Source organism: Microtus ochrogaster, chromosome 10 (genome assembly GCF_000317375.1).
Source record: "Microtus ochrogaster isolate Prairie Vole_2 chromosome 10, MicOch1.0, whole genome shotgun sequence".
Classification (NCBI taxonomy): Eukaryota; Metazoa; Chordata; class Mammalia; order Rodentia; family Cricetidae; genus Microtus; species Microtus ochrogaster.
Genome location: NC_022016.1, coordinates 80,284,103 through 80,295,936, shown reverse-complemented (window position 1 = coordinate 80,295,936; position 11,834 = coordinate 80,284,103). Strand labels below are relative to the sequence as shown.

The following is an 11,834-nucleotide window of genomic DNA, read 5'->3' as shown; positions in this document are numbered from 1 at the left end:
CTGCTCTTTTCCTTCCACTGTGCTTCCATCCTCCTGATGTGCTCCTCTCGTCCTACTGTGCTCCCCTCTTCCCACCATGCTCCTCTCCTCCTGCCATGCTCCCCTCTTCCCACTGTGCCCCTCCCATTGTACTTCTCTACTCCTTCTGTGCTCCCATCCTGTTGTGTTCCCCTTCCACTGTGCTCCCCTCCTGATGTGCTCCTCTCCTCCTGCTGTGCTCCCCTCTTCCCACCATGCTCCTCTCCTCCTGCCGTGCTCCCCTCTGATGTGCTCCTGTCCTCCTGCCATGCTCCCCTCCTCCCACTGTGCTCTCCCTCCTGCTGTGCTCCCCTCTTCCCACTGTGCCCCCTCCCCTCTTCTGTTGTGCTCCTGTCCAGCTGTGCTCTCTCCCACTGTGCTCCCCTCTTCCCACTGTGCTCCCCTCTTCCCACTGTGCCCCTCCCATTGTACTCCCCTACTCCTGCTGTGCTCCCATCCTATTGTGCTCTCCTCCTGCTGTGCTCCCAACAGCAGGGGATGCCAATTGGCCATGGAGGATGTGCTGTCCCTTCCTAGCCTCCCCCTGCCCTTCCTACCCAGTCTCTGATAATCTGGACAGTTTTGTCTGGTTTTCTATCCTGATTTGGTGCCTGAGCTCTGGCATAGGGTACTCTCTGTCTGTTGAGGTTCTGGTTTGTGGATCCAGCTCAATATGCAGACCTCCATTTTACTGGCCATTGGGATTTCCTGAAATGTCTCTGTGCTCAGGAGACCGTTCAGGGTTGTTCATGGAGTGTATACATTAATGGACCATCTTATGTAAGTGGGATCTGCTGTGCAGCATCTCCTGTACTTGGGGTGCTGCCAAAAAGTCCGCCAGAGCCTTCGGGGTGGTGGGCGGCAGGCGTGCACTTTCTGTCGGAGTCGCTCCAGAATAAATCCCCATTTTCTGGGGAATATAGCCTTACAGACTGTAATGTTCCTCCTTGGTCAGTTCTCTCAAGTTTGTCTCTTAGCTACAGAACGGCTGCACAGGGTGGGACGTGGCGTTCCAAGTGTGTCTGCATCGAGTCATCTTGGGGTCAGGGCAGTGTTTGTGTCCATCTCTGCTCTAAGGATACCCAAGTGTTTTCTCTTGTTGTTTGGAAATATGAAGCACTATGGTCAGTGGTAGTCACCACCTGCGTGCAGCCAGAGGCGTTCAGGGCTCACCCTATCCCTGTAGCCTCGTTCCCACTGCATCTCCTAACCTGCATAGCTCTGCCTTCTGCCTTGTGTGGGGACTTGGCGGTGTCCCTCCTCTGCATGCCTGACAAGCTCTGCTTGGGCTGGGGACACGGGAGTCTCTCTTGTGGGGGTTGAGAATTCGCAAGGTTAATGGGTGCTCTAACGCTCTGAGGACAGTTTGATCATTTGGGTCTTGCTCTTCAGCTGTGTTGGGTGGGGCCTGATCAGGTTGGTCTGACTTCCCCCAGAGGACCAGACCCCTCATAACTCTGCCTGTGCTCCCCAAATAAGACTTGAGGTGGCTGTCCAAGCTCATGGGCCCACATCTTCCTGATGGTCTTCATTGCCTGCCCTATCTGGTGTCTGTCAGCTTCCTGGTGGGACCTGCACTGGAGACTGGGAGGAGCCTCTGCCTGCCCGAGCTATGTCCCTTGGACACTGGCTTCCTTGGTGTCCTGCACTCTTGGCTCTGTTTTAACAAGTCCATCCTCCGCACTGACCGTGTTTGCTCTCTCTCTGACCTGCAAATTTCTGGACAGTTGACAATTGGTGACCACTCAGAACTTCTGTTTTTGTTGCCTGTTGCTCGGGGGTCTTCAAGTCATCCTCCCCTCCCTCCATCCTCTCCCGTCCTTTGTCCTTCCTACTCCTCTGCTCTCCTCTCCTGCCCTGCCCTCTTCCCCTGTACCCCAGCCCACCTCTCTTAGTCTCCCTACTGGAAGGAGAAGTTGGCCCTCCCCTCTCTGGCTTCCTCCCCTGCTGTTGTTCCTGGGACTGTGCAGCCATTCCCTGCAGCCTCCCTTCTGCTGCGCGGAGTCTTAGCTGGTGATTTCTGCCTGGAGTGTAATGTACCCACACACGGTGTTTATTTATTTATTTCTTTGGATATGTGCTACTTTCTAAGTCTAAAAAAAAGTCCAGCAAAGGGCAGCCGAGGAAGTTTGGAAGACACGAAGCCTAAGTATTCTTGGTTCGCAGACTCACCCTAAAGTTACAGGTCCAAGAACAGTGTGGCGTCCATGGGGAGACGGACATGGTTGTGCAGGTAGGAGGCCTGGGCTGCTTCTTGCTGCTGCAACAACGTGGCGAACCCTTGGTGACTTGGAAGTCACACATGTGCAGTGGGTCTCACAGGCTGAGGTTGGGTTCACCAGGGCGGCATGCCTTCCACAGGCTCCCTGAAGAATCCATTGCCTTTCCTTTCCCCGACATCTAGTGATGCTTGACCCCTCCTCCATCCTTCCTGCATCCTGGCAGTGAACAGCATCTAAAGTGATGCCTCAGGGTTTGTGGACCAACGTCTGCTGCCCCTCACTCTTCTATGGATTAGAACGTGGCTGTCTTAGGGGGAACAGTTAGTCATCCTGCTGACCACAGGGAGTCAGGACACAGCAGCCAGTAGATGGCGCTGGCACACTTGTGTGTACAGAAAATGTAAATTCAGTCCTAGCTTCATGTCACTCAACTAAATGTTGCAAAACATCACACACACACACACACACTCACACACACACACACACACACACACACACACACACACACACACGGATTAAAAACAAAGCTTTAGAAACCCAGGAAAGTGGAGACAGTTACTGTGACTTAACAGGCTAGAAGTGATGTCGCTGGTACACAGAGCCCAAGTCTCTAATGGCTGCCGCAGCAGACAGGGTCACTTGTCACCTTCACAGGCTGGCAGAATGGCCCTGGCTGTTCTCCGATGTTTTTTTCTAAGAGTCAATTTCTCTGTTTAACAGCCCTGGCTATCCTGGAACCTGCTTTGTAGACCAGGATGGCCTTGAACTCATAGAGATTCGCCTGCCTCTGCCTCCCGAGTGTTGGGATTAAAGGTGTGCACCACCACTACCTGGCTGTTCTCGATTATAGTTTTTGTTTCATTTTGGATTTTGTTTTCATTTTTAATTATGTGTCTATGTATATGTCTGTGTGTGGGTGTGTGCACTTGAGTTCGGTGCCAGTAGTAGCCAGAACAAGCTGTCATGCCTCCTGGAGATGGAGTTACGGGCAGTTGGGGGGCACTCGCTGTGGGTGCTGGGAGCTAACCTAGGTCCTCTGCAAGAGCAATACATGCTCTTAACGGCTGAGCCATCTCTCTGGCTCCTGCCCCCAGATTTATGTTGTGTTTGTGGAGCTGGAGTATAGCTTAGTGGTTGAGCATGTGTGAGGTTCTGACATGGATTCTCAGCATGAATGGATGAACGAACGAATGAATGAGGTGGCATTTGGGGACGGGGGTGTCAGGTCTGTAGCTGTGTCATTCTGGGCTGTGTTAGTCCCTCGAGACAGGGTCTCCCGCTAGCTCTGGAGATGGGCCAGCCAGTAAGGCCCAGTACTCCTGTCTCCGTCCTCTGCAGCACCAGGTTGCAGGCACCCAACCATGCCTGGCTTTTTGCAGGTGTGCTGGGGATTTGAACTCAGACCTTCATGCTTGCGCTTACCCAGTGAGTCATCTCCCCAGACCCATGAATTTAAAAAAAAAAAACACACCCTCTCCTCCCCAGCCAGGGAATGGATAAATAAACATATTTATCTGCCAGGTGAATGAAAGAGAGAAAGAGGAGAGGGCGTCTTGTCGGCTTGTGTGATGGAAAGCTCGGAGGTAGTGCTGCATTGGGGTGGTGGGACTCCAGGACCCGCATGTTTCTGTCCCCATCTGCCCCCACCCTTTCCTTGTTCTCTCTCTCCTCCTTTCAGCTCTGTTTTCTGCAGAACTGGCTTCTTGCCAGAAGTTTCTCCCTGCTCTGGGTTCAGGCACACCAGGATAATCCTTGGATTTAGGAATCCCAACAGAGCGAGCTACAACAGTCACTTGGGTCCAGGAGGGTTTTGAGGTAGCGTCCTGCTGTGTTACCCACCACTGGGTCAAACCTGGAGGCTGGGGTGGGGTGGGGTGGGGCTGGGGAGACTGGAGACTGGGCCTGGGGTCACACACCCACTCTGGGTACGTGGTGAGGGGTGCCAAGCAGCTCTCCACAGTAAAGTCCTCAGAGAGAACAATCGGAAGGCATTGGTCGCCATAGGAACTCCCGTCAGTATAGTTCTGTCCGGCTTCCCTATCTGTGGGGGCCACAGGGCGCCTCGGCCTGTCCCCTTCTCTGGCTGCTACTAGTAGCTAAGCAAATGAAAGAAAGCCTCCCTGGCTCCAGGAGCACAGAATCCAGTGGCCAGGGGTCGGCCCTCAGCAGCCCCTGTGCGGATGTGGCTGACTGGCGGAACCGTGGGGGTGGGGGCCAGAGCCTGCTTACCAGGTCCCCCCTCCAGTACCCGCTCAGCTCAGAAGCATTCTGTTCTCCAGAGCGAGCCTGCTGTGTGTGTTTGGGGGGGGAGGTTTCCTCTGGGACACTGAGCAGTTTGAGTTCTGAAGAAGCGGAACCATCGTGCACACACTCTGAGGCCTTTAAAACAGATTCACTGTCCGCAGAGAGACGTCTGCTTTGGTTTCTGTAGACAGCAGGAGCAGCTCCACAGCACAGTACTATAGTGGCAAGATACGTGTTTCAGTGACTGTGTGGCTGAGGCCCGGTTTGTCTGGCTTATTTAATTTGGATTTATGGCTGCACTCATGGCCTGTTCATACAGTCAGTCCACCCTGCTCCTGGCGTAGAAGCCATTGCCTCCCAAGACCCCAATATCAGAGACTTAAAAATACTCAGTAGCGTCTAACTTGTGAGAGGAACTTTGCAGACCTCGGTGTCGTACCAGCTAACACAGCTCCTCTGGAAGTCTTAATGGCATGTGACTGTCACTTTAAGTGAGGTATTCGGGCTCTCCCGAATGGATCGTCCCTTTTATTTTTCCCATAAAGTTGACAGAGAGACAGAGGTCTGTTCTTCCCTGATGACGGGAGAGCAAGCCTTGAGCCACTAGAGGGCGCTCAGGCTGCACTTTTGACAGAGTATAGAGTTTCCTTGACCCATATTTTGCTTTTGAGTGTTCTGGTGGCGATGGCAGTTTGGATTGTTTGCTCAGTAGATCTGAAAACAGTCCTGTAGCAGGGGTTATCAAAAACACACACTGCCCTGTCTGTGTGTGGCTAGGTCCTGCCAGCTGCCACTGTGCCGCAGCTCTCTGCACAGGTAGCAGTGGCCTTGTGTCTGTGGAGCCTGGTCCCCCATGGAAGTGGGGGTGGCTTTTGGCCACCTTGGCCACAGCGGTAGGATCTCCCCTAGGTACAAGGCTGTGGAGCATGTGGGATGTCAGGGAACTGAGCTAAGCCGACCCTTCAGGCCTCTGGACAGGCCTCCTTCCATGAGGGCTGTGGTCTGAGTTCGCTCAGGTGGAGGCCGTTGCCTGCCCCACCATCAGGTGTTTCCCGTTCCCCTCCCCGTGATCAAAGCCTCAGGAAGGACGGCTTCCCAGCAGATCCACGAGGAGTAAAGGCCTTTCAGATGGGTTTGCCTTGTGAATCCCTAACACCCGGAGCCCGTTAGTACTGATTCATCTTTTACCCCACGGTCTGATGACAGGGAGCCACTTTGCCACCTTCCTCTACGTCTAATGACGATTTCATTAAGGCCCAGGCTCTTTCCTCCCCTCCCTCTCTGCGATGGGCCACGCTGCCCCTCTCTCTGCCTTCACCCTAGTCCAGCTGTTGCTGGTTGCTAGGCACCCGCCTCCTGCCACTCTCTTTTCTTGCTCCACCTTCAGGGCTTTTGCTCTCCTGTCTTGTGGTTGGCCACAGGTGACCACGGGCATCCAGCTGGCCGAGTGCTTTCCTCTGCGCCCACCCCTCCACCCCTCACCCTTCCACCCCTCCACCCCTCCACCCCTCCACCCCTCACCCCTCCACACCTCCACCCCTCACCCCTCCACACCTCCACCCCTCACACCTCCACCCCTCACCCCTCCACACCTCCACCCCTCACCCCTCCACACCTCCACCCCTCACCCCTCCACACCTCCACCCCTCACCCCTCCATCCCTCACCCCTCCACACCTCCACCCCTCACCCCTCCACACCTCCATCCCTCCACCCCTCCACCCCTCATCCCACATGCCTGCTGCTTCCCAGTCCCTGGGGTGCAACCCTCTCAGGAAGGGAGCTTATGCTTGGGGATGGAGGGCCCAAGCTGCCTTGTACACAAGCCCCCCCCACCCCCTGCCAAGCCCATCGTCAGGAAGATGCCATGGTAACCTCATCCATCTTTCCAGAAAGAGCACACCCAGTGCCTGCTTCTGCAGGTTTCTGCTGTACTGAGGGCCTCCAGTGCCACCAGGTCTGGGACAGTGGTGCAGGGTGTTGCCCTGCCCTGCATTAGCTACTCTCTTATCCTGGCATCTTTCTGTGACCCTGGGTTAAGAACAAACTCATGAGTCAGAGGGATAGGGAAGTAGAGGTAGGAAAGGATGCTGCCCGTCCTATCTGTTTGCTGAGACGTGGGTGACTCCCGAAGACAAATGACCATTCAGTGGCTCCCTTGGTGATGCGGTGGGTGTCAGGTCCCACTCTCTCAAGCCCCTGTGCGTTAACAAGGTGACAGTAGAAGTTTGAGGGTTGCTGGGGAGTCACTGCCTTGTGCCTCGGTCCCCATCATTGTCTGCCCTTCGGTGGGGCACCGACAGAGATGAAAGCCCAGCAAAAGCTCACTCTTAGGGAGACTAGCCAGCTGTGCTAATGGACATGGCTGCAGAGTACTGTTCTGTTGTGTTTGTAATCTCGTGCGGAATGACAGTGGCCAGCCTTCATGGTCTGGCCAGGGCTGGAGGGGGCAGCTCAGTGTGTCCCAGGAAAGTCTTGCCCTATGGCCATACTAGCATGCCCTGGAGAGCAGCCCTCTCCCTAGTGTGCCCAGAAGGCAAAGGCCACACAAGCCTTGGGAGTTTGAGGGACTCAAAGGGACCTGAGATAGCTCAGATTGGGGTCAGAGCGTAGCCCCCTGCCTGACCTTCAGGTGAAGGACACGTGGGCCTTTGAGGCCAAACCAGCAAACTGGGGTGGACGCGGATGTCTGGCTGGCAGCAGTTCTTGGCACGAGGAGACTGCCTGAGAGCAGGCGTGTGCCAGGAGCAGTTAGACGGTGCTCAGGCAGGACACAGCCTACTGTGGCTGGGAGCCTGTTTCCTTGTCTCTGGCAATTGGCCAGCAGTCTCCGTTGGCATCTTGGGACCCGCTGACTTAGTCTCTTTCCTCCAGACACTGAGATTGTGTGCCCCTGAGCTGTGCTGGCCACGTGGCTTCCCAGACTCCTTTGACCCAAGAGAAGCCATGGTCTCCATGCTCCCCTTAATGGCCAGGCCACTTCTTAAACCCAGAGGCTCATGCCCAGGCATAGCTAAGTGCTGTCTCCCGCCCCAGAGATGGAGTCCAGCATTCAAAGCCACCTTCTGGGGAGAAACAGCAGCAGCCAGTAGTTACCGGCTGCCGGTGGAACTCTCCGTGTAGGCCTGTGCTGATTGCTGTCATTAGTGCAGCCCAAAGGTTAGCTGTGGCAGGGCCACCATGGTAGCTCTGATGAGTAGCACCTAGCTATAATTAAAGCCTTATCCAGCCCGTGGGAACGTGGGAACTGAGACTAGCCGATGGGTGCAGTGGTGGGGTAAGTGCCTTGCAGCAGGCCAGCCAGCCACACGTGGTTGCTCCCCTGCCTCTCCCCTCAGGAGGTGGGATCAGTAGATAGGATAGAGTTGTGCCGTGTGTCTGGTCACTGGCTCTTCTCACTGTAAACACACCTAGCTGACCTCACATGTTCAACACACCAGCTATCCCTTTGCCTTAGGAGCTCCTATTGTATATGAGCTTGCTTGTGTTGGTTTGGGGCCATGTGGTGCGCTCCTGGCATTCTGCAGGCAGACATGGGCACAGAGGCATATTGTCTTGGGGTTCAGTGTGTTGCCCTGGGGTTCCTGCCCTGTTGTTGCCGTAGCAGAAGTGGGACTTCAGTCAGTCACGCCCTTCCTGTGAGGCCATGGTGTGCCCTGGGTAGGGATGAGGTGCCAAGAGGGAAAGACTGGAAAGTGAGCATCTTTTGGTCTGGATGGATTTCTTCCCCACCTGTACTTCTCTTGGGGTGTGGGTTGGGCCCTAGCAGCCTGGGTTCACAGCAGGTATCCTAAGAGGCCTGCCAGAGCCTTTTAAAGGCTGTTTTAGCTCTATCAGAAGGTAAAATTGCATGGTAAGTCACAATATAAAGAATTACCTGAGGAAACATACCATACAATACCCAAATTTGAGCCTGTGGGGGAGAAGCCGTAATGGGTCCCGCTGGTGTCGCCTCCAGCCCGCGAGCTTTCCCTCGCCCGGAGGATGCACACAGGCCCGTGCCTAAGTGCTGACTTTCTCTCGGCTAAGGATAATGGAGCCATCTCCTGCAATTTTCCCTCTTTATAAAATCTGTCTGTAGAGTTTTCCAAGTCCCCATTTAGGGTGGAACAAAGTAGAGCTTTCCCGTTTCATCCTTGGGCTCTTTTAGGGGAAGAGAGCTGCAGAAGATGGTCTGGGGACCTGGGCCAGTGGTGGCCAGCTGGGTGACAGCACCCACGTTTGCCTCCAGAGAGCTGAGATTGTCCTGGGGATACAACCAGCTGGGCTTGTCTTCTGGCTCCCCCAGAGCAAAGCAGCTAGTGTCTCAGATCACAGGCTCTGGGTTGTTGGGAACCCTGTTTTTGACATTGGAGGAGAGGGTGGGTAGGTAGGTGGACGCTTCCCAGGTGGCAGCTGGCCCATGAGCTGTTCCAGCCATTTGGGTCTCCTGAGGCAGAAGTCCTTTTGGGTTGGTCCCCACTTCCATTCCTGAAGTTCCTTACCATCTTGTTCCCATCAGTGAGATCTCACAAGACTTCCCCCAGACCCTCACGAGACCTGGGACAAGCTGTGGCATCTCCTAAGGGACCCTCTTGAAAGCAGCAGAAGAGGCTAGGTCTTGTGTGCTCTGGAGCCTATGTTGTTTAAGCAGTTTGTCCTGTGTCTCTTCTTCAGTAGCAAGTGTCCTGACCTTATTTTTGTTTTGCTGCTACTCAGAATGCAGCAGGAGGTTGTTGGGCATTCTCCATGCAGGTGGAGCAGGGGCAGAGACACGGCTGTTTTGCCCTGTGCCCTCTGCTGTGGGGACCCCAGGGTACCTAGGGAAGTGTAAGTCATTCATGTTGGCTGTGGGCCATGTGAGGAAGAGAGCTGTGTGAGTGCCTGGCATCTCTTGTCAGCCCCATGAGGGTTGGACAAGGCCCTGGGGAGAGGGCAGAATATTTTTTGGAATCAAAGTCCTGTAGGGAATAAGGTTTTCTAGAAGTGGCAGTGTCCCATCACTGGGGACTGCAGTGGTCCAGGGAAGACATGGACATGAAGCTGTGATCTCAGGACAACAGTCAGGCCGTTCCACAGGGAAATGCAAGGTTTGTTATAGCTGCACCCTCATCTCCGGGGGCAGGCAGAGGTGGCGCTCCCTGTCAGGTGGGACAGCCCTGCTTGTTGACAGGAAGTTGTGACCGTGGAGGGGAAGGCCAGTCGTGACCCGTGTGCAGTGGCTGTGAGATGGAGCATGGCTGTGAGGTCCGCATGGACCAACCTCAGCCTCACTCCTGGCTTGACTGTTGTGCTGCTTCAGAGCAGTGGCCCCAGTGGAGGAGGATGTCACTCTGCAGAGGGCCTCTTGGGCCACTGGACACTGCATTGGCCTCTGAAGGGTCACAGCTGTTGTCGTTGCTCTGGGGAACCTATTGGAGGGCTGGCCTTGACCTCTGGGCAGACTTCCCTAAGGCACACCTGCATTGTGAATGGGGACAGCCTGGGCATGGGCTGTGTTCAGGAGGTGATGTTGAAATCACCAGGGAGTCCACAGCCATGGCACCACTAACTCAGGCTTACATCGGAGCTGGGCACTCCTAAGGCAGCGGTGTGGGTGGCAGAAAGCTTCCAGTGGGGGAGTGGTGGGTGTATCAGAGAGCTTGAGTGTCCAGGAGCCATGGTCCTGTCCTGCTCGGCCCACACTTAGCAAGGCTGCCTGCTGCAGAGGGAAGGAAGTAGGTAGATTGGGCGTGAGAAGGCGCCTGGCTTCCAGTCTCCAGGCTCAGAGGAGCTGTGCTGGCCACAGTTTATGCAAACAGCCAGTTATACGCAAGTTAGAGATGCACAGTGGGTCCAGCTGGACTGGCATTCTGGGCTCTGGGTCCTGCAGATGCTCATGGCCCCTGTGCTCCCCTCACCCCAGGCACACCAGCACCGACAAACCAGGATCTTGCTGCAATCCAGGACTCTCCTGTGGGACCAGGGGTAAGTCCAGGCTCGGTGGTGGTGGTGGGGGGGGTCAGGTGGTTTAGAGCTGAAGAAATGATTCATCTAGATGCTGGGGCTGGGGGTGTCTTTGGTCCCCTCTGCCCTGTACTGCAGCCTGCCTCAATGAGCTGACTTCCAGGTCCAGCTGCCGTTCTGGTGGCTTCCTGCCCAGTTAGTGATCCTGGACCTCGCCATCCACACTTAAAATGCCACATCCTCCCAGTGGTGAGGCTTGTTGGGTCAGTGCCATTGACTGCCCAAGACACTGGAGTGTGTGTCCGTCACCCAACCCAGAGTGTCATAGACACCAGACAGCAGCTGGCCTATGGGCCAAGCACTCAGTGTTGGCAGGTTTTGGACCACAGCTGGCAGAGGCTGGACATCTGGACAGCCAACTGCCAGAATTCACCTCCATAGCCTAGAACTTACTGTGCAAAAAGAACGGTTCTTCCTGGCTGGGTCATTGGCAGCTGAACAGTCTGGGGGTTCATGTCCCCTGGCTGGGTCATTGGCAGCTAAGCAGGCTGGGGACTCATGTCCCCTGGCCCTGGGTGGCTTTGGCTGCGTGGCTTTTACTATCATCCTGAAAACCAAACTTTAGGGAAGCAAAATCCAAGGTGCAGTCCACGCTGCTTCCTGCCTCCTGCTGGCCTCCTAGTCAGAAGTGGGCTGAGGACCCTAAAGACCCTTCCCATGATGCAGGGCTACTGCCTGGCACACACTGCTCCTACCCTTATCAAACTGCTGAATCCTCCTCTGGGCTAGCTGTCCTTGCTGGCAGCCGTCATCCCTCTGAAGTTGGAGGCAATGGAGTTGAGCTGTGACTGGAGACACACACTCCAGTGCAGCCCAAAGCCTCACCCACCCCACCATTTGATATTAGTGTTCATTTCCTGCTTGTGACCATAAACTTTGTAGATGGCTGAGTGCACCGAGCTTATGTGTAATACTGGTAGCAGCCGGCTGTAGAGGCCATTGTTACCTTACAGAGGTGAGGAGACTGGGCAGATCGTGGTCTGTGGAAGTGGGGTAGAGATTTTTGTCCCCAGACTTCCTGCTGTCCATCTAGTGTGGTCACTGCCTTGGTGGGGAGACTCGGTGGACAGGAAGTTGGACAGAGCTTTGGAGGTGTTCAGTGCAAGGACAGGAGCAAATCCAGAGGGATGCTAGCATCAATCCTGCAGCAGGAGCTCCCTCCTCACCCACTTTCCCACTGGGACTGTCCTCATTCAAACTATGATGCGTGAGAGATCATACCACCAGGCCCCCTTATAATTATGAATTAAGGGCATTTGGAGGACTCTGGATTTCAGAGCACCGCTGGCCCGGAGAGTGCTGGCATTACTCCTGGTGGTGATGCTTAGGAGTTGCCTTCCTCTCCCACAGGGTCTGCATGGGCACG

At 55.1% G+C, this 11,834-nt stretch overlaps 1 protein-coding gene across 1 annotated transcript in view; it reads left to right on the top strand.

Annotated features, from left to right (window-relative positions):
- Positions 1-11,834, top strand: part of Nphp4 (nephrocystin 4) — a 53,400-nt gene that overhangs the window by 37,772 nt on the left and 3,794 nt on the right. Inside the window, exon 7 of the mRNA XM_005353757.2 lies at positions 10,368-10,429. Within this exon, the coding sequence (XP_005353814.2) occupies positions 10,368-10,429 (62 nt within the window). The remainder of the gene's footprint in view (positions 1-10,367; positions 10,430-11,834) is intronic.